The sequence below is a fragment of the Lepidochelys kempii genome, chromosome 5 (genome assembly GCF_965140285.1).
Source record: "Lepidochelys kempii isolate rLepKem1 chromosome 5, rLepKem1.hap1, whole genome shotgun sequence".
In the NCBI taxonomy this organism is placed as follows: domain Eukaryota; kingdom Metazoa; phylum Chordata; order Testudines; family Cheloniidae; genus Lepidochelys; species Lepidochelys kempii.
The window spans coordinates 81,398,604-81,421,731 of record NC_136384.1 but is presented as its reverse complement, the minus strand read 5'-3'; the positions used below and the strand labels follow the sequence as shown (position 1 = coordinate 81,421,731).

The following is a 23,128-nucleotide window of genomic DNA, read 5'->3' as shown; positions in this document are numbered from 1 at the left end:
CCTACCGACAGTGGCCAGTGCCAGCTGCCCAGAGGGAATGAACAGAACAAGTGATCCATCTCCTGTCGCTCATTCCCAGCTTCTGGCAAACAGAGACTAGGGACACCATTCCTGCCCATCCTGGCTAATAGCCATTGATGGACTTATCCTCCATGAATTTATCTAATTCTTTTTTGAACCTTGTTATGGTCTTTGCCTTCACAACTTCCCTTGGCAAAGAGTTCCACTGAGTGACTGTGTGTTGTGTGAAGAAATACTTCCTTTTATTTGTTTTAAACCTGCTGCCTATTAATTTAATTTGGTGACCCCTAGTTCTTGTGTTATGAGAAGTAGCAAACAACACTTCCTTATCTACTTTTTCTACATCAGTCATGATTTTATAGACCTCAATCATATCTCCCCTTAGCCATCTCTTTTCCAAGCTGGAAAGTCCCAGTCTTATTAATCTCTCCTCATACGGAAGCCGTTCTGTACACCTAATCATTTGTGTTGCCCTTTTGTGAACCTTTTCCAATTAATGGGAGTTTTGTCCTATATGCCCCTTTCTGTCTTTCACTCTCTCTGAGCCTGATCTGGTGAGTAGCTTAGTGTTTTCAATTTCTACTTTCTTCAGTGAGAGTAGAAGCCACTCAGCACTTTGCAGGATCAGGCCATAGATATAGATGTATAGCCAATGTATATGTACATAGGGTACAACACACATCGGTTTCCTATACTGCAATTAAGAAAACCAAAATATTGCAATGTCAAGCAACACAAAATATACACATCTCTCTTAACAACAGGAGCAGTCCTTACACCAGGACTGTACTTGATAAGGGCCAAATTTCAGAAGTGTTAAGCGCTCACAAATCCCAGTTAAAAAAAAAAAGACTGAAGAAATTCAGGTGCTAAGCACTTTTCAGTGTTTACCCTACTGTCCCAGTCCAGTTCCCTGGAAGTCAGTGAAAGAGATGCCTAGAGGCTTCAATACGAGTTAGAGCAGGCCCCAAGAGAGCACATAGTGATTGTTATCTCATCTTAATAAGTTTTCAGGACAGCCTGAGGTATATACAGTCAGTTATCAGTTATTAAATAATAACCATGGAAGCTAGATTTGGTCAATGGCTTCAAGTCACATACTTTTTATTCCTAAGGAAAAGGCAAGAAATTGTAGGATTATGCAGTTCCTACAAATCAAAACTAAAATGATGGCTGCTTCACCTATAAACCAACCTACTGGTCATACAAGTCTGCCTTCCACCAAGTACCTCAACCAGCATCCAGAAAGCAGATCAGATACAACATACTGGATCACCAGTATCATGTAAAGTAAATTTCCCTCAAAGTAAAAAATGAAATCATGCACCATACATCCTAAAATTCTCCTTGCTTTACATACGCCAGAAGTGTAACATAACTAATGATCCACTAAAGCAAAGACTCATGGCACTTAAATGTCAGAGAGGCATAGAGACAAAACCACCACGAAAGGAACACAATAGACCTTTCTGAGAGAGTCAAAATAATATAACCTATAACTTCATGGAGGGAAAAAAAGAGTTACAGGGTGAAACTGTGTAAGAATTTAATAAACTGTAACCAGTCCACTCAAGTAGTCCTCCAGAACTGCGAGCAACTCAAATACTTCTATACCAGGTCTCAGCATCAGAGAAATCCTTCCCTTTTTCTGGATCCTCCCTCTCAGGGTTCTCAGATACTATAACTGTGGCCGTAAGTTTTTCTGATTAATCTAGTTACTAACAAATATAAGAGTGTGCTCCAAAGCAAGCTCTCAGCCATGCTGATATTGGAATGCATAATCTAAATCCAACTCCTGTGGTTGCCCACAAACTCACTCTGCAGTCAGGAAATAAAGAAATTCTGGACTTGCCAAATGTAATAACTCCTTTCTGCCTTGCAGCCTTATTCCTTGTTCTAAGTCAACTGAAGGTTTTGAGAACTGTCCAGCTTGTAGGCATTTCAGCTTACTTCCTCTGGAGAAGCTGCAGGCAGATTCCAGTTTAATAGATCTATTGTTATTCCCTATCCCTGGGGGTCTCAGCAGCTTTTAAAAGATAATATTTTAACATTTATATGGCAACTTTCATCCCAATGTACTTTTAAAACCTACAAACAGCACCATTGAAATGCAGTTACTTTTGGGGTCAGCAGCTATACCCAACACAACAGCAGCGGAGGGAAAATTTTGGCATGGGTACTAGGACAAATCCCTTCTCTTATGATAAATGCCATGATATCTTTAATATCCAAGCTGAGCAAACTGAACCTTGGTTTTTAAGGTTTTGCCTGAAGGCCCTATACACACTGAAAATGGGTGGAATGTATTAGGCTAGATCCTGGGCTGCCTTACTGTTCCCATGCCAATAAAGCTGCCTTAAAGCTGGTACATACAGCCATCAAACCCCAGAATAACTGGGTGGAGTAGAGCTGCCATAATGGCTCCTACACCATCACTTCTTCCTGTGGCCAGGAAAGTGGACATAGCCAGGGTGTCCCTACCCCCAGGAAGCCATGGTTGCTGTATAGGCCCCTTGGAGCTATAGACAGCTGGTGCAACTTAGAATGCCTTTGGACAGCTTTAAATTATGTTTAGGGCATTGGACTGGGGCCAGGGAAATGCAAAGAAGAACTGAAGCCACCTTCATGTACCCTCCAACTGCCACCCCCCATCTCCATCCAAAGCAATACCAAATGCTTCTCAGATGCAACTCAAGATCTGAGTCATTTTACCTATCTCAGATGGATGAACAACTGAGTCAGTCCTGTTGGAATTTGAACCTAAGACCCCTGGCTGTCCAGATAATACAAACCAGGGCTAGCCTGAGGTCATATGGGATCCTGGATGACCTTTAAAACCATCCACAAAAGTGGAAAACTCCACCACTGTAAATCCTACCTCAATTTTAGGGGCCTCTGGGAAATAAAAGCCCAGCTCCATACTGTAGGGATTCTCAGCACCCTAGGAAGTTGATCCTCTGATTATTTTCCATGTCATCTAATTGGTAGCTATGCCTTCTCTGATCAGCTCACAAAACTACAGGATCTTATTTCTCAAGCCTAACTCGGTCATTTCTGATTCATGAACAAAACTGTCCCTTCAAAAAGTTTTGGTGTCTGAATGATCTCTTGGTTGCTGTACATAATTAATTCCTTTACTCCTTACAGATTTTCCTTCAGCTGAAGGGCCTTTAAGGGAAGCTCTATGAGGAGCATGGAATGGTGTGAGCCAGTCTTACACAGCACATAAAACAATTTTATCTCACTTAAACATTTACTGTATGCAGTGTTGGTCCCAGGATATTAGAGAGACAAGGTGGGTGAGGTAGTATCTTTTATTGGTGAGAGAGACATGCTTTCAAGCTTACACAGAGCTGAAGAAGAGCTCTGTATAAGCTTGAAAAACTTCTCTCACAAACAGAAATTAGTTCAATAAAATATATTACCTCACCCACCTTGTCTCTCAACTATTTACTTTAGCCCCACTTTTCTTTTTCACCCTTTGCTTCTGGTATAGAGCTTCATGCTGAGAGGATTTTTCTCTGAAGAAGAACCCAAAATTCCAGGTGGTAGGGAACTCTCCAGTTTCCTCTAAATGGTTATGTTTTCCCAATAGGATCTCTTAAGGAACTCCCCTAAAAGATATCTGTGAGAAGGAACACATATGCATGGGAGAGGGAGAGGAAAAAGTGGTAAGAACCATAGTAAAAGAGTGTAGCTGAAACATACCGGCACAATGGGGGAGAAGGGAATAGAGCCTCCAGTTCTCTTTATGTGGTTTATGTAAGGGCTGGGAAGTATTGTGGTCCTTGTGCTCAAGCCAGTGCAGATATTGCTCCCTAATTACTTCCAGGGACATATGATGCTCCAAAGTGGAAAGGGAGTATTAGAAAGTCAGTGAAGCAAAGGCTCTGCCCCCACACCATCCCTACACCAGCCAGGAAAGCTGGCCATACAGGTCGGGCCGGGGAGAGGATGCTGCACCCATTAGAGAAGTGCAAAGGTTTGTGCCCATCGCCATGCATTGGTGAGCTCTGGCAGGCATTCTGCCCTTCTGGGGCAATGCATTTCTGCACTGCCCCCCCCGCCCCCAGAAACAGGGCTGTGTGTACAGGCACATTGTAATCTAAGTGGAGGGGTTTGCATGAGTGCTATCAACAATGGAGACTGTGGTGGAGAAATCACAAGTGTTTTGTTATCACTCTGTCATCTAGCCCTTCTGATAGACGCCTCACTGCAGGAAAACAAATTTTCTAGTGTAGATCAAACCAAGGTGATTTGAGAGCTTACAGTACAAGATGAAGTACTCACCTAGAAAAAGACTTATAGAAACTGGACAGGTAGAGAAGGAGACACTATGTGAGAGAATTAATAGGCTAAATATTCAGAACACTGTGCACAAATTATAACACAATATGTGTACATGAATGCATGCCCACTTTGCACATGTAATTACTATGATTGTGTATGCATCAATGACCAGTTACACATTAACTGGCTATTTGCATTCAAAATGAGCACAAAATCGTGATAATTACATGCCAAAATTAGACCTACAAATGTGCATGAAGTGCACACACATAGTCTTGAAAATGTCTCATCATGTACAGACACTAGTGTCTGTACAGTTAAGGTCAAAGCTAGCTCCAATTCTGTTAGATAACAAATTTTTTCTCTGGACAAAGTTCTAGGTTATTAGGTGTGCGATACTATATATCTTATCTTCTAAAGTCAAAATAATAAGAAAAAAAACCCCAATGCAATCAGATAAACAATTCAGGCTGAGTGCTGTGCATTGTACCAGCAAGCTCCAAGAAGCTTCTGCCTTAAAAAGGCATCTAGAGTGCTCCTGGTGGAGCAATATGGTACTGCATGGCCCCCAGCCCAGGACAAAAATTAATCCCTGGGGGTTTAAATCAGAATAGGAGAATATGTTGAGGCAAACAGTTTTGAGGTCACAGAAAGTTATTGTAACAGTTACTGTCTTTGTTAGATTGCTCACACACAGTACTGCACCAAAATAGTAGGGCATATGATTGTCTTCTCACACCAGTTTTACATTGATATAACTCCTCTGACTCCTGATTTACCCAAATATAAGTAAGAGGAAAATCAGCCTCCAAGCATCTTTCTACAGTGTATGATCTCAAGAAAATGGACACTTTGGCATGGGGAATTGTACATGAACCATTTTTTGAGAAAAGAGGATGTTTTATGCACAACTACAGTACCCATAAATTGTTCCCATCTGCTAAGTTAATTTAAGTAGGATCCTTATATTCTTTTAAATCAAGCTTATAATAAACTAAATCACCACAGCATATGTAAAAGGAAAATCCCATGTCACTGATGTTCCACAGTAAGAATCCCATTGACTTAACAGGCTGTAGATCAGACCCCTACTTAATTTCTTAGAGCCTGATTTACTGTTTGTCTCTCATGCAAGCCACTACTTTAATCAACCACAAGTGCGTGTTCCCAAAGGGCTATAGTTTGGCAGAGTACAGTCCTTCTGTCTATGGGGTCATGTAAAATGTTGAGCCTTGGATGTACTAGTAATAATGAAATACACCTCTCTGACCTCTACTATATGAGCCAACTCCACAGCAGTGACATAGTCATGGAAATAATGTGGAGGTATTCCTTGTAATATTTCAGTGTTCTAACTTACCATTTGGTCAGTTCTTGGTGGCAGTTTAGGGCCAGATTCTGCCATCCCTACTCATACTTATTTTCAGTGGGACTACACACAGGATAAACAACTATTCAGTGAGAGTACTGGGACAAAAATTGGCCATTAATGGTTATTCTAGTTTATATCAGAAGTACATAAGCTGTACCCCAGTGGTTCTCAAACTATTGTACTGGTGACTCCTTTCACACAGTAAGCCTCTGAGTGCAACCCCTCTTATAAATTAAAAACACTTGTTTATATATTTTACACCATTATAAATGCTGGAGGCAAAGCGGGGTCTGGAATGGAGGCTGACCGCTCGTGACCCCCAGTGTAACAACCTTGTGACCCCCTGAGGGGTCCCGACCCCCAGTTTGAGAACCCCTGCTCTACCCTGAAGGTTTCCATTTATTATCATCTCTAATTGCTCCACAATAAACTTAATTAAAACATTATTAGCTAGATTCTAAGTATGTTTTTAAGCCAGTTGGCAGCACTCAGTTGGCCTGTGCTGGGGGCCAGTGCATCTTCTGAGTTAGAGCAGTTTCCCGGACCCACTTATGAGATTCTGTACAACCCAAAATCCCAGAAATACTGAGAGCTATGAGTGTGTCCCTGCATCTCCTAATCTGATTTTATATAGGATTTAGACTGCCCCTGTATTGGGTGAATTTTCCCCAACTCACTGAGGCCCCTTTATGGTCCTTGTATACTGCCAGAATGACATGCAGGGGCCAGAACCCACCACTTCAGAGTGTGCTCTGCAGTCCTTAGCCTTGCAAAAGTCCTATTGATACCTTGAAGTCTAAGTGCTCATCTACACTATGGGGTTAGGTCAAATTTTGCCGCATTAGGTTGATTTTAAAATGAATGCATCTATACAACCAACCCCATTCCATCAATCTAAAGGGCTCTTAAAATTGACTTCTGTACTCCTCCCCGGCGAGGGGAGTAGCGCTAAAATTGACCTTGCTGGGTTGAATTTGGGGTAGTGCAGACACAATTTGATGGTATTGGCCTCCGGGAGCTATCCCAGAGTGCTCCAATGTGACCGCTCTGGACAGCACTTTGAACTCTGATGCACTAGCCAGGTACACAGGAAAAGCCCTGGGAAATTTTGAATTTCATTTCCTGTTTGGTCAGCGTGGCGAGCTCAGCAGCGCAAGTGATCATGCAGTCCCCCCAGAATCGCAAACGAGCTCCAGCATGGACGGAAAGGGAGACACTGGATCTGATTGCTGTATGGGGAGAAGGATCTGTGCAGGCCAAACTCCGATCAAAAAGAAGAAATGCTAATATATATGCCAAAATCACAAAGGGCATTGTGCAGAGAGGCTACAACAGGGACACACAGCAGTGCCGCATGAAAGTTAAGGAGCTCAGGCAAGCCTACCAAAAGACAAAGGAGGCAAACGGTTGCTCCAGGTCAGAGCCCCATATATGCCGCTTCTATGATCAGCTATATGGCATTCTAGGGGGGAACTCTACCACTACTCCACCACTGTCCATGGACACCTGAAAGGGGGAGTCTCATGTAACAGGGAGGAGAATTTTGTGGATGAGGAAGAGGAGGAGGAAGAAGAGGAGAATGTGTAGAAGGCAAGTGGTGAATTCGTTCTCCCCAGCAGCCAGGACCTTTTCATCACCCTGGAGCCAATACCCTCCCAAGGCGGGATCCCCGGCCCTGAAGCCGGAGAAGGCAGCTCTGGTGAGTGCACGTTTGTAACTACAGTACAGGGTTTAAAAGCAATAGTGTTTAATGTTTGATTTGCCCTGAAGAATTGGGATGCATTCGTGGCCAGTACAGCTACTGGAAAAGTCTGTTAATGTGTCTGGGGATGGAGCGGGAATCCTCCAGGGACATCTCCATGAAGCTCTCCTGGAGGAACTCTGAAAGCCTTTGCAGAAGGTTTCTGGGGAGGACTGCCTTATTTTGTCCTCCATGGTAGGACGCTTTACCACATCAAGCCAGTAGCAAGTAGTCTGGAATCATTGCAGCACAAAGTATGGCAGCAAATGGTCCTGGGTTCTGGTCTCATTCAAGCAACATTCGGTCTATATCTTTCTGTGTTAGCCTCAGGAGAGTGATATCATTCACGGTCACCTGGCTGAAATAGGGGAATTTTTGTAAGGGAACAGTAAAAGGACCCCGTTCATGCTGGGTTATTTGCACTTGGCTAAAAGGGATCATCCCAGAGAATAGCCACGCGGTGGGCTGGGGGGAGGTGCGTGCTGCACATCTACCCAAAAACCGTAGCCCCTCCTTTTAAATGTGAAGTCCAACTGGCATTGCTTGCTATGGGAAAAGATGGCAATGCAGTTTGAAACCATTCCCACATGTTATGAGGGCGTAAGAAGCCAACCTTGCGTACCAAAAGGCTTACAATGGCTGCCTGGAAACTGAATTCTGTTGCCCAGTTGTGTGTGATGTGTCACCATACTGGCAGGTGCTCAATATAAAAGGCAAAATGCGACCTTTTAGTAAAGCACATGTGCTATCTGCTGTGAATTGCTTGATTCACTGTGAAAGAGTCTCCCTTTTGTTCTCAGAAATGTATCATCTTAAATTTTACTGTCCCTTTTTAGCTCCCTTGAGGTGCAAATGTTTCTATGCTCCCCCATCATCTCTGTCCCTGAGGTTATCGCAAATTAGAAGGTGAAAAAAAACGCACTTGCGATGACGTTTTCTGAGCTCATGCAGTCCTCCTGCACTGATAGGGCACAGATTAATACATGAAGGCATTCAGTGACAGAGGCCAGGAAAGCATTAAGTGAGAGCGAAGAGCAGAGACAGGAGGAGATGCTGAGGCTAATGGGTGAGCAAACGGACATGATGAAGCATCTGTTGGAACTGCAGGAAAGCCAACAAAAGCACAGCCCCCTGCTGCATCCATTGTATACCTGCCTGCCCTCCTCCCCAAGTTTCATATCCTCCTCACCCAGACGCCCAAGAACATGGAGGGGGGGGCGGGGGGGACGACCTAGCCACTCCAATCCAGAGGATGGCCCAAGCAAGAGAAGGCTGTCATTCAAACAGTTTTGATTTGTAGTGTGGCTACAATAAGCAATGTGGCCTTGTCCTTCCCTCCTCCCGCACTCCACCCCACCCAGGCTACCTTGTCAGTTCTCACTTTTAAAAAAAATTCATAAAGAAAGAATACATGGTTTCAAAACAATCATTACTTTATTTCCTTTGCCAGCTGTGATCGAAAGGGGGAGGGTGGTTGGCTTACAGGGAATTAAAATCAACGAAGTCGGTGGGTTTGCAGCAAGGAGAAACATGCACAACTGTCACACTGTAGCCTGGCCAGTTGTGAAACTGGTTTTCAAAGCCTCTCTGATGCGCAGCGTGCCTAGCTGTGCTCTTCCAATCACCCTGCTGTCTGGCACCAGGCGATTTGCCTCAACCTCCCACCCCGCCATAAACGTCTCCCTCCTACTCTCACAGATATTATGGAGCACACAGCAAGCAGCAGGAACAATGGGAATGTTGGTTGCACTGAGGTCTAACCTAGTCAGCAAACAGCACCAGTGAGCTTTTAAACATCCAAAGGCACATTCTACCACCATTCTGCACTTGCTCAGCCTATAGTTGAACTGCTCCTTAGTACTGTCCAGGCTGCCTGTGTATGGCTTCATGAGCCATGGGAGCAAGGGGTAGGCTGGGTCCCCAAGGATAACTATTGGCATTTCAACATCCCCAACGGTAATTTTCTGGTCTGGGAAGTAAGTCCCTTCTTGCAGCTGCTCGAACAGCCCAGAGTTCCTAAAGATGCGAGCGTCATGCACCTTTCCCGGCCATCCCACGTTGATGTCGGTGAAACATCCCTGGTGATCCACCAGTGCTTGCAGCACCATTGAGAAATACCCCTTGCGCTTTAAGTACGGGTTGGCAAGGTGGTCCAGTGCCAAGATAGGGATATGCATTCCATCTATCGCCCCACCACAGTTAGGGAACCCCATTGCAGAAAAACCATCCAGTATGACGTGCACATTTCCCAGAATCACTACCCTTGATAGCAGAACGTCAGTGATTGCACTGGCTACTTGGATCACAGCAGTCCCCGCAGTAGACTTGACCACTCCAAATCGATTCCCGACTGACCGGTAGCAGTCAGGCATTGCAAGCTTCCACAGGGCTATCGCCACTCGCTTCTCAACTGTCAGGGCAGTTCTCATCTTGATATTCCTGCACTTCAGGGTGGGGGAAAACAACTCACAAAGTTCAAGGAAAATGGCCTTACACATGCAAAAGTTTCACGGCCACTGTGAATCATCCCATACCTGCAACACTATGCAGTCCCACCAGCCTGTGCTTGTTTGCCGGGCTCAGAATTGGTGTTCCACTGCATCAGCCAGCCCCATTGCCACCATGATGTCCCAATTGCCACAGCCGTGCTTTCAGGAACGTCTGTGTCCATGTCCTCATCACAATTGTCCTCGTGCTGGAGTCTCTTAGCCCAGTTCTGCACATACTCCAGGAACATGCATGAGGTGTTTATGATTCTCACAACAGTAACAGTGAGCTGAGCGGGCTCCATGCTTGCCATGGTAAGGTGTCTGTACAAGTAACCCAGGAAAAAAGGTGTGAAATGATTGTCTGCCGTTGCTTTCACGGAGGGAGGGAGAGGCGACTGATGACATGTACCCAAAACCACCCGCAACAATTTTTTGCCCCAACAGGCATTGGGAGCTTAACCCAGAATTCCAATGGGCAGCGGAGACTGCGGAAACTGTGGGATAGCTACCCACAGTGCACCACTCCGTAAGTCAATGCTAGCCATGGTATTGAAGACACACTCCGCTGATTTAATGTGCTTAGTGGGGACATACACAATCAACTGTATAAAATCGATTTCTAAAAATTGACTTCTATAAAAATCAACCTAATTTCATAGTATAGACATAACCCTTATCAAAGTCTTAGGGTTTGTTTCTAAAAGACTGCAGGATCAGGACCTTAATGGAGAATACAGAATGAACAACACACACAGTGGAAATTCTTCAAGAGCAGCTGTTGCTGCATAGGAGAAGTTTGAAAAAACCCTATTTTGTTCTGAAACAATTCTGCTTCTGTATTGTATATTTCCTCTGTTTTTCTTCTCATTATCTATTACTACAGATATTTTTATGAAAACTGAATCTTTGCTTAAGGGTTCATCTGCCCTTTCTACTTATTACCCTCCAACATCCTAATCTTTTGTTCGTGACATCGCTGTAGGGCTGCTGTGGAAATTATTATGCTGCCAAAAAGCAGAGGACTATGACTACAGGTAGAGAACAAACAGAAGATCTCTTGAGAAACAAAGATCCTTTTTTCATCCAAATATTTTCATTAATAATGAACGAAGGAATGAAAATACATGATATTTTTCTAAGGAGTGGCTGCTCTTTTAACCAGGCATTTGGCAAGAGGAAGTGTGAAAGGGCCCTGTCACTCTGAGAAAAAGGTTTTTAAACAAGGCTTGGCAGTTTGCTCTTATGATCAGTTTGCACTTCTTGATCATTTTTATTCTTTGCAGTCTGCAAGCACCAGTTTCAGGAAGAGTCACAGATTGCCATTTACTGCACATGCTTTCTAAAAGCCCTCCAAAAGGCTGTGTCATACCCCGATATGCCTAGAAACAGTAGTGCCAATCCCAAACATTCAAAAATCATGAGTTTTTTAAAAAAGCAACACGTTCTGCAATATTTTGATTTGACTTCTTGTTTTTGAGCTTTTACAGTACATTTGGGTCATGTTTTCAAACTTTTCTCCACAGTATCTAGCTCCATGAGGGCTAGATGCTAATTTTATTTTTTAATTAAAAGTTGAGAATCTCACCTAATCACTTGACTCCAGGAACTGCAGCTTTTAAGGAAAACCCAAATATGAGACTCATGATAAGAGCTGGTAACACTAGTAAATAAATATAGTTTTTCAGATAATTACAGGTCAGATTAGGTAAATTACAAAACCAGCCAACTTTGGAGACAGAGCAGAGTCAGACCAGTCCAGGGGGAGTAACTGGAGGGAATGAGGGATAATTGCTCTCCAAATACCTGAACACATATGTTAAATGTGCAGGCTGCATCCTCTCAGCTCTTCTAGCTGGTGCAGAAGACATGGTCCCACCTTCTCCTTTGGAGAGGATTGCACCCTTGCTGGTTCAAAAGGGAACAGTTCCTTTGCTCCACTGAATGTCAGAATTGAGATATACCCAGGGCCGGCTCCAGGCATCAGCTTTGCAAGCAGGTGCTTGGGGCAGCATTCAGATCAGGGCAGCAGTCCGTGTCCCACGGTGGCAATTCAGCGGCAGCTCCACCGCTCTTCCCGCCGCTGCAGCTTTTGGCAGCAGCTCCACTGCTCTTCTGGGCGCGGCGGCAATTTGGCAGCAGCTCTGCTGCTATTGTGGCGGCGGCAATTCAGCGGCGACTGCTTGGGGCAGCAAAATTGGTAGAGCTGCCCCTGGATACACCTCACCCTTATCGGAAGTCCAGGAACAGGAAGGGTGGGGGACAGAGAGGGTATCTTGCACCCTCCCCCCAGTACATTTGTGCCAGAGACAATCAGGGAGGGTAAATACTGAAACAGTGTTCTAACAGAGTATCTCTAGCAAACAGGTTAAAGAGAACTTCATAAGCATGGTTTGAGGATGAGTGAGAAACATTTTAACTTTCATATCACGATCAGGTTCTAATCACAAAAGTGTTGTATACTACTTACCTGTGTGCATTACCTAGCTAACAAAGAGGAGCTTTGCTCTGAACAATTGCTCTGCAAAAATAAGCTTGTTTATTGTCTTTCATTGCTCCATCTCACATATGCTCAGTTTATAAGTAAAGATTTGTTGTTTCTGGCAAAATATTGAAAAGCAAAATATTTCAATTCTGAAATGCTGCCATGATGTCTTGTGGGACTTGGAGTTCAAATGCCACATGCTTCAATTCTCCTCTTAAGACTGGGCTTACTGGTTGGACTACATCTTCCACGATGCAACACGGTCTTCCCTGTTGGTGATGGGAGGTGGTTCACCATATCAGTCAGATGGTCACAGTGCATCATGGGAGATGAAGTCCAGCTGGGAAGTGTGGCACATTAAGAAGAATGGGAGTCTGAGTTACCTGAATTACAACTTCTGTGAGGCACTGTGGTAGCATTTCAGAACCAGAAATTTTTTCAGTTTGAAATTGGAATTTTCCTTGGTATCCAGACAATTCTTCCAAAAAAAAATAAAATAAAATAAAAAATTGAAAATCCAATTTGCTGTTGAGAAACAGTTACAATTGAAATATTTCAACCAGCTCTACTAAACGTTTTTGGCCCTAAGGTAAATAGAAATGAATCACTACACATAAGTTTAGAAAGAAGCTGCCATTTTAAAAAAGTTTTCATAGTAGCACACACACTTCAAGTTATAAAGGCAGAAGACAATGCTGGTATTCTAGGTTTTCAGAAGAACAACTCACAGTTTGTAAATTTTTACTGGAAATATAGCACAAAAAATTCGTTTTCATCATGTTTTTGTGGTATTTTCTCAGATAAATTTTCTTTCTACTAGTGTATGACACCTCAAAAAAAACCCAAAAACAAAAATTAATTTCTCTAATAGAGGGACAGATCTAGGAAAAGGAGAAAATTGTTTGATGATGCTCATTACATTCAGGGGGATTGATCAAGTAATATTATGCTCTGCAGGGTAGAGGATGGTGGTGTTAAGTAATGTTGAATTGTTATATTCTTTGAAGGTTTTTCCTCCAACTTATTTGGAAACCTTCTATTATTCACATGAATATGGTATCCAGTCACTAATAAACCTGTGCATGCATTACTGACACTTTTGATAAAAATCTGCAAGTAGAGACAAATAATGCATTAAGTATTCTCCCTGGAATGCAGACTGCTGGTTCTAAAAACAGAACACAACAAAGGTTATTTTAGATTAATGGGATGTTTGCTTGACTTCTACAGTATTTTGCAAAATGAAAAAAGATAAAAACTACTTAAATTCTAGTAGATTATGATAGGACCAAGGAGCCTCAATCACAGGTTAGGATCACACTGCTCTAGGCTCTGTATTAACAAGTAAAATAGACAGTCACGGCCCCACATGCTTACAATCTAGGATTGTGACAAGACCAAACAGGCACATAAAGAACAAATGGGGTCATACTGGGTGGGAGACAAGATAAAAGGAAAGATGGGCAATTATTTTTCTATCTCTAGTACATGAGAAACACTGTACTTCTTATTTACCACACATAGCATGAAGAGGGAACACAATCAACATAGTACAGAAAAATAATATCCTGTGTAATAGACGGGCTGGTTACTGACCAAGTTATCTGAATCAAAATCATCCATAAACTGTGTCAATACACTGCTGAAAACTGTCGCCACAAGCTGGCTATTTTTTGAAGCAGAACTAAAGACTATTCACAGCTGGCTATACTCTATTACAGAAATGCAGATTAAGCCATGTTTGAAAGCATTATGAATAATACATTATTTTAAAAGTACAAAGTGAATATTGTAATCAGCTGTCAAAATTCAAGAAGCAATTTTCAATCTATGGGCCAGATTATTCCTAGCAGTTGCAAGGGATTTCAATTTTTGGAGTGGGGAGAGGCTGTGCTGGAGGAGGGCCTTCATCTCCTGCTGTAGTGGTGATAGGGAGGGCAGTTTTAAATTCTGTCTGTTGCTCCACAGAAAGCATTGAAACTGCATCTGCCTGCAGATTGGAGGATGGATTCCATTCACTCCAACCCTCACATAGTTTCATGCACCCATTAACTCAGGCTTTGTACAGAGAAAGGAGGAGGGAGTGTGAATGGTGGTGGCTGAATTTCACCCTTCACAATGTTGCACAGATCCAAAGACAAATAAATACCTGCCAATTGCAGTAAGTCTCTATTCCATTCATAAGCCTTTGGGCTAGATAAGAATTTCAAATCTAAACACTCCCCAACAGCTCTCATCTGTAGTTAATGGCAGTGTCCTATATTTGGCATCTTTAGTGACTAAATAAAGCCTTGAATGTTAGCAATATGGGAGCTCTAACAGTACTGCTTCACTCTTATCATTCATATCTAGTAAATATTTATTCACCTCATAATTAGGAGATCCTGCAGTTCTTCCTAAGGGAAAAACTGCCCTTCTACTAAATTTAATGGAAATTGTTCTTACTCAGGTAGAACAGAATTCGCCCCATACGTCCACCCTCTTTTTGTTGTTGTCGTTGTTGATGTAAATTTTGGAAAATCTCCTACAGTGTGTTCTGAAATGTAGTAGTGGCATAATTTGTCCTGTAATCATGCAATTTTAGGAAAGTGAATCAGGATTCCGGTTCTAAAATTCTACACATCTTTGTATTGTTCCTAAGATTAAAAGCTGAAGGCCCTTAATCCATAGTGTAGTTAGTCCCTGCGGTGAAGGTAACTATGCCACAATATGCCTCCAGGTATCTGGGGAAATAACAACAAGAAGAAAAACAACAACATTGTTTCTGAGTTAAACATTCTCTTTTCTGTGTACAGATATTCATTTTCTTTCTCCAAGCTAAAACTTTATATAGCTTTTCAAAAAACATATTTTGCGATGGCTTTGATGGATATGCTTATCTAAATAACCAGTGCCTGACTGCAGTTTTACACACAAGTATTATATTCTGTAAAATCACCAATATCTCATGTAGAAAGAAAAGGAAGAGTACTTGTGGCACCTTAGAGACTAATAAATTTATTTGAGCATAAGCTTTTGTGAGCTACAGCTCACTTCATCAGATGCATCTCATGTGTTATTGACCAGTCAATAGTCAGTTGTAACAATAATGTCCTTCAGAACTTTACCCTGGGCTCTAAACTTTGCCAGATGGTTCATTACGCAATTGGTATAAGATCTAAATACTAGCTAATATTGTTTAGATATAGTCTGGAGCCTTCAGTGTAAACAATTAGGACACAACCTTTACAAAGACTAAGGATTATTGTCTGAATTCACAAAAAAACATGACAGACCACTTCTTGGAACACTGTAGAATCAGGGGAAAAACAATTTACCAGACACCACTGAAGGGCATTTGGTTTCATCACCTTTATCTCCTTTTTCTCCCTAAATAGATAGTATGCAAAATTTCACCACATACAATTATGGTATCAAGAGTGATGGCTTAAAAATGAGCCATACACCTAATACAACATTTCTGGTTTTCACTGCCAAGCATGATGAATGTTCAGAGAGTGAAATTTCATAAATGGGGATGGATCAATACTGGAAGAAAGCATTCTCACAGGGTGAGTCTATGTAAACAGATTACAAAGAGGGCTTCACACACACAGTTTGAGGAAGGGTGGGAAGAACTTTTTTTAACCTTCACATTGTGATCAATTAGTTCAAGACCCAAGAATGCAGGCTTTTTACAGCGTTTCCCCCTATTATGTTTTCTGTAAATCACTGGAGATTAAAATGTCCCCTTATTTCTCTCCTTTTCTTTTTGAAAGAAAGTTGATGTTCTTTAGAAAACAACCAATTGTTCTTTCACAAGTTCCCATGCCAAGTTTAGAAATCACAGCAATGATGTGAAGCAAAGTCATTTCATCCCACCTTTTATTTTTCAAAAACATGAAACAAGAAATATCGACATTGTGCATGGAGGGCGAATGAAATTCACCCCTGTGCAGAGAATCAGCCCAAGGCCTACACACTCACTGAGATCTCACCTCAAATTCTGAAGTTACCCTTACTCACTTTTTATTCCTTACTCAGGGAAAGCTCATCAACTCCCATTCTGTTCTAAGAACTGAGTAAAGACTTTCTGGAGAAGGATCATCTCTGTGTTATGAGCTTGTGTACAGTGTCTAGTACAATGGAGCCATGATCCATGATGAATCCTGGTCACATGCCATCTGAGTTACATTGCGCATACGCTAAGACAACCATAAATGACTGGGGCCCCAAGGAGCCATCATAATGCAAAACAACAACACACAGAACACAGACCAATTTTTCCTCAGCGCCTACGACATTTTTACAATGTTCTCTTTATTTTGGTAGCTGGGTTTCTCTTTCCCTCTGCCTTCCTTGGGAAAAAGATGGTGCTTACAACCTGTACTGTAGGCCCCTCTCCTCAGATGGTCTCCATCAACCCAGACAGCAAGACCCCCTGATTTTGGTCTTCCATTTTGTAGCTCACAGAACTGCTTCTAAGCATCTGGTCCATAGGGCTCTCTCCAAATTATGGTTAGACTCAGCTAGCAAAAACTTTTAGCATGGTTACAGTATGGACAGGTCTTTTTTTTTTTTTTTGGCTAGAGATTAGCTTGAAGTGTAGGTTGGTTAGCAGGTCTTGGGGAAAAACAAATTCCTACCCACCATGATCAAGGGGACTATTTTAGCAACAGCGTAGCCATTTGCAGAGTTTCAACCACAGCGTGGCAGAGCATAACTCCCAACTACACATGTCTAGAAGTGTCTGTTTACTAGTCATTGCTATTTGACTTCTTCATCCATGTATACAAAGCAATCCTCGGGGGTGTTTGGGTAAGCAGTCCCTAAGTCTTTAGTGTTATGAGAACTTTCTCCTAACAAAAACTATTTTAACTGATAAAGTTTGCTACTTTTCTGATGTGCAATCATGAGTGGGATATCACAGGTGCTGCATATTTGCAATACCTCCGGAGTCTCGCAGATGAGCTGAGAGGCAGAAGGTTTTCTGAAAGATGTTTAACTATTTACGTTCATGTCAGCAAAAAGTCAAGTATTTTCTTATCACTTTCTAGGGGAATCTGAGATGCCTTAGGATTTAGGACTTTTTTATTATTATTTGAATAAAAAGAGGGCTCAAAGAAAGACATATTGTCGATATGGTTGAGGACAATGTTTTTGTGAATTAAAGTGAAAACTTGATTAAAGATGTGTCTCTTTGGATTGTTTATGCTCTTTGGAAAAAGCAAGTTATCTCCAAGTCATCATGTCACCTGAGACTCCTTCTTTCTATAAAGATTTTCACCAACTGCCATCATGCCTGATGGTTAGGGCAGAGCTGGTCGGACCACATCCTCCCTGGGTGCTGCTGAGCTCAGTCAACAACCCACTCATAATCCTAGCAGATATTTCTGCTTCTTAAGGCCAAGGTAGCCTTTCCAGATCTCATATTTAAAACAAAGCAAACCAAACCAAACATACACAATTTGGAGCAAAACATTTATTTAGTGATAACAACTTAGGCACTTCATTCATTCCCAGGAATAAATCTGCCTTTCATTTTCTTATAAGATAATGTTTTCCCAAAACTGTGGATTTGAAATTCCCCACATATTTCTGAAATGCAGGGACAAAAGGACTGGATTCAAGACAACATCCCTCTTCAGGAAAGCATGTAAGCACATACTTAAGTCCCACTGAAGTTAATGAGAGAGAGAGAGAGAGAGCCACATTCTTAAGTGCTTTCATGAATCAGAGCCAGAATGGCTGTCTTACAATAGGTAGTCAACACTTCACCCCCTCCCTCTCCTGGGATTTGGCTTTAACAACAATACAAGAGTTCAGTTCAAACTTTTCCATAGGCCTGAATGCCCTCAGGGTTCTTATCTCAGGACTGCTCAGATTGCATAATTCCTCTCTGTCACCTAGACACTGGCACCTCCCTTACATTTGGGTGGGGAAAGAAGCCCCCTGGCTCAGTCAGACAGCAGAACCCCCTTAATTCTTTTCCTCGGAATCAACATGTGCAAACAGGGCAGTGATTCAGACAAAAATTGCAAGCTTATTCCAGAATCAAAGTCAATTATGAGTTCTGAACATGAATTGGAAGCTTGTTCTATAATTGTGGGTAGGGAGAACATCTGTCCTGTACTATCTGTATTTTAGGGCATCCTTACTTGCGCCAGTATCTTGAGATCTGTATCCAGCAAGAAGCCATTAAGTAGTGGCTGATCAGTGTTTTCAATGACCAAACATGCTGTGGCTCAAACACTGATACTGTGGATTTTGTTCCACAAATAAATCACCTTTGCTTGTGTTTATTGGAATATATATGGAAGGGCAGGCCATAACCATGGAGACTAGATTCCAAATGCCATAGTTCCAAATTTTTCCAATTTATGTGGAGGACAAGTCAATAAATCATCAGGTTGTGGCCTTACAGAGCAATTAGTAACACACAAAGAAAGTAACCTAAAGAGATTCTGGACAAATATTCTATGAAACTTACAGGTAATAAACAGTACTTTAAAAGCAGTGTGAAATTTTTCCGGCAATCAGTGAAAAGATTTCAGTACTAGAGTAACATTCAAACAGCACAGGGTCCTCATGGACACTGATACCACATTCTTAGCAAATTAAGGTGTCTTACAGCATGTATACCTTTTAAAGAAACATTGTTAAGTATTGGACTCACATTGGCTCCTGATATTTCATCCAAACCTTAACTATAGCTCTGCCACTGCACTACTGAAATTGTCAGTGTTCAATTTTTCTTTAGATAATTATCTATTTTATAGTTATCTCAGCTAATCCATATATTACTAGTTTCCATGTGGACAAACCAGGTAGAGCCATGCTAGCCAATTTTAATAGGTTTCAGAGTAGCAGCCGTGTTAGTCTGTATTCACAAAAAGAAAAGGAGTACTTGTGGCACCTTAGAGACTAACAAATTTAGTTGAGCATAAGCTTTCGTGAGCTACAGCTCACTTCATCACATCATCACTGAATGCATCCGATGAAGTGAGCCGTAGCTCACGAAAGCTTATGCTCAACTAAATTTGTTAGTCTCTAAGGTGCCACAAGTACTCCTTTTCATAATTTTAATAGCACTTCTTGCAGTATCATACCTCAGATCCATGCAAATTATATAGGTGAAAGCAAGCCCTTCACATCTCTTGTAAATTAGCTTTGGGCTGCATTGCACTGAAACTGAAATCTCCAACAATTTCATATTCTTAAGAAATGTGTAAGACTAGCTTATTTTGCATAGCTTTGCTCTGTATGCATATGCAGTACATATGCATAGATAGACCTGTAAATATTGTACATTTACAGTTAAAAGAGGATATCTGGAGGTAAACCCAATCTCCTCCCCACTCTATACTTGGAAAAATTACTAACATTATCCCAATATGTGCTACTTCTCTCATTTGTAAGAAACTGTAACCATCAATCACAGACTGATTACTAGCCAGGTCTTAATGTCTCCTTTTTTATTAGTCAGTTTAAATAAGTACTTTATGCCTGTCTTTTCTCAGGTTCTCTTTTCAAAGAAGAGGTATTAAACAGTATATTAAGTACAATGGGAAAGAACTAAAATAAAATCAGGTGAGTATGGGTTCATGAGGATAAATATTTTTAGGAATAAAAAGCCTATTACAAAGTCCCGCCCAAATGGCATTTTATCCTAAACAAAAGTCTGCATCGAAGGTAAGACTTTCTCTGCAGCTCCAGATTTTCTATTGATATAGATACAGCATTGTATTAATGCTCCTCTGGATTCTAAAATTTTGATATATAATTATTTCATTCCAGTTTTTATATCATACCCTGTAGATATTCAATGAATGCAAAGACAGCCTATGTATAAAATAATATAGTCTTAATCACAATGTTTAAGAGTGAATGCACATAGCTCCCACTCACTTCACTAGCTCTATGACTGCACATCTCTCAGCTAAATTTAGCCCACAGATTTTACTATAAGATCATTGCAGGAAACAAAGGGCCCTCCCATGTTAAAAGCCACAGGAAGGGACTTTTTGCAAAAGAATCTCCAGGAGAATTCCCTCAGAGAGATTAACGTACATCATCGGATCTTGGGATTGGAGTGTTTCTCCTCCTCCTCCTCACCATGAAAAAGCCACCTTCTAAATCTGGTTGATCCTCAGCATCCATGATAGGTGATGGCTATGCAGCTTCAATATAGCCTCATTACCACAGAAGCTCCTGAGGATTCCAAAGGGCTACGCAAAATAAGTTAATGCATCCTGGAACCATATTTCAAGGTAATGTCTGTGGGGTTAGAGAGTGGGGACAAAGTGAACACATTTCCCAGCCCTGGCCTGTTCCCTCACTCATCTCCAAGTCCTTCTCCAGAACTGATTCCGGTCTATGCAGAGAGAGTTCATGTGGTTGAGGGAGGAGAGGAGAGGGTGCCATGGAGGCACTTAAGCCACCTTATGCAGTGAGCGGGGTGATGCATGGAGGAGAGACAGATCTGATCCCGAAGTTCCTTAGTCCCTTTCAACAAAAATCTATGAGAATTTTTAGACCCTCCCCGGTGAGTCTAGGCCTTGTTTTAAATAGATCATTTAGGGTTCTAAAATGTCTCTGAAGAAGAGTTCCTTACAGAAACTCCCTTGTTTCTTGATCATTGGCACAGAATAAAATTGACAAACACAATTGAGCCTTTTAGTTAGTTTCCTGTTGTGCCAGTTTTATACTCTAGGCTTGCCTCCCAATCATTTGTTTATTTTGTGGCAAACTAATTAAATAGCAAATAAAAACCACACTTTTTTTTTTAAGTTACCTTGATCTCAGACTGGGGTCCTGGTCTGATCCAATTAGTTAAGATATTCACATTGAGTCTCCTTCAGGAGCCTCCCTTGTGTTGTTTAGAATATATGCCAATTTTGAATTCATCTAAATAATGTGCAGTCGGAATAGCAGAAGAATGAGAACAAGTTCAGAAGGGTGCAGTTAAGTTTAAAAAAACCTGTCCATCCTCGTTTACTAGCTTCAGCGGGGTCTGGAAGTTGAAATACTGAAATACCCCGGGGAATGTATTTTTCTTCTGACACAGCTGAGACTAGGAAATCCTGGAAATCTCATGAGACTCTACTCCTGTGAGATTTCCAACTCAGCTTCCAAGCCAGACACATCTGAATCCCTACGCTACTTCTCCAGCCCAGATCCTGGACCGGTAGAGTTCTGCCCAGCACCAATTTTCAGATTATTTTTCAGCAGCTGGAACTGAAACCAGCTAAGACTATTTCCCAACACTGCTGGAGTTCTTTAAATGGAAGATTTTAAACACTCATTGTCCCTTCCTTTAGGCCTAGTGGGCACGGGGACTTTAAAATGCTGTTTCCCCAGATTCCTGAAATGTGATTTCACTAGAAAATACATAGAGTATTTAAAGTGAAGAGCAAGTTTGTAAAAGGGGAAGGCTAGTGGCTCCCCTCAAGGCAGTCAGAGCTGTCATTCAAACCTAATCAGAGAAAGCTCTTGCCACCCTACTCCTCTAAGTGCTGTAATATCTGATGACGATCCCACTAGTTTTCTATCTGCAGGTAATTGATGGTCATGTCCTCAAGTTTCATGCTTTGACCTTTCTTCAGGTCTTCACCCCCGTGAGCTATCCAGCACTGCTTGCTGCTGATAGGTCAGAAATAGCAATCTATTTGAGGTGGATTCACTAATCTTTTACCATGCTGAATTCTTCTTTTCCAGCTCTTATTTTTGAAAATTTGTTATAGGAACATTCTAGACAAACTTAATTCAGGTCCTTGGCTAATAAGTCCACAGTATACTCAGGAGCAGGGGGTGCAATGGGCTGGAATGGCCATGTAGCAATCACAGCTGGGGCACAGGAAAGCCACATTACTTGCATCTGCACCATCATAGAAAATTCAGGCACTGCAGGGAGAGAACTGTTTCTCACGTCTGTCCCACAACTTAAGTTATAGCCCAAAAGAAGTATTCCCTTCCTTTAAGCGAGCAACACAACAGCAACAGCATAGTGTGTACCAGTTTTAAGACCATCTTTCTCCATCATTACATTTTTGGAGGGTGTGAATTTTTAAGCATCCCACACACTTACAGCATAGCAGCTTACCATACAATGGGAAATTGAAGTCTGATATTTTCCCCTCAGCTGACAACCTCAAACCTTCCTCCCCCTTTGGGCTTCTCTAGGAAGCTTGAAAAACAAAAAACAAGCCCTCAGATAATGAATAATTTTCAGATTAGAACACGTATCAGGAAAATACTATTTCTCTTACTTTAAAGTGAATCCAGACAGCAATTAGCTCAACATCTCAATAACTGTTCTCCCTGACACCTACTTGGGCTCTGTCTTCCTCTCTGAGGCAGTGGTTTACAACCTATGGTCCGCAGACCTGTAGGGGTCGGCAGACTATGTCTAATGGGTCTGCAAAAGATTGTCATCACCATAGAACAGTGGTTGTAAACCTGTGGGCTGCAGACCTATGGGAGTCCGCAGATTATGTTTAAGATTTCCAAAGGGGTCCGCACCTCCATTTGAAATTTTTTTCTTCAAAATGAAAAAGGGTTGAAAACCGCTGCTCTAGGGCATTCAGCATCACTTACACAGCTGAGTTGACTTCAGTCACTGTCATGGCCTCACTGAAAGTCCTGAGAAATCCCCAAAAGTCTCAGTCTTCGGCCAGATGTCTGAAGCTAACTAGATATGATTGAAAGCAGTCATGTCATAGGAACATAAACTGGATTATTCTATCATTTCTTTA

The 23,128-nt window shown here is 41.8% G+C and overlaps 1 protein-coding gene and 1 long non-coding RNA gene across 2 annotated transcripts in view; one reads left to right on the top strand and one right to left on the bottom strand.

The window, feature by feature from the left end:
• Positions 1-7,270, top strand: part of LOC144930575 (uncharacterized) — a 38,221-nt gene extending 30,951 nt beyond the window's left edge. The window contains exon 3 of the mRNA XM_078852997.1: positions 7,150-7,270. Within this exon, the coding sequence (XP_078709123.1) occupies positions 7,150-7,270 (121 nt within the window). The remainder of the gene's footprint in view (positions 1-7,149) is intronic.
• Positions 1-23,128, bottom strand: part of LOC144930538 (uncharacterized) — a 148,971-nt gene that overhangs the window by 41,631 nt on the left and 84,212 nt on the right. The gene's annotated exons all lie outside the window — the stretch shown is intronic.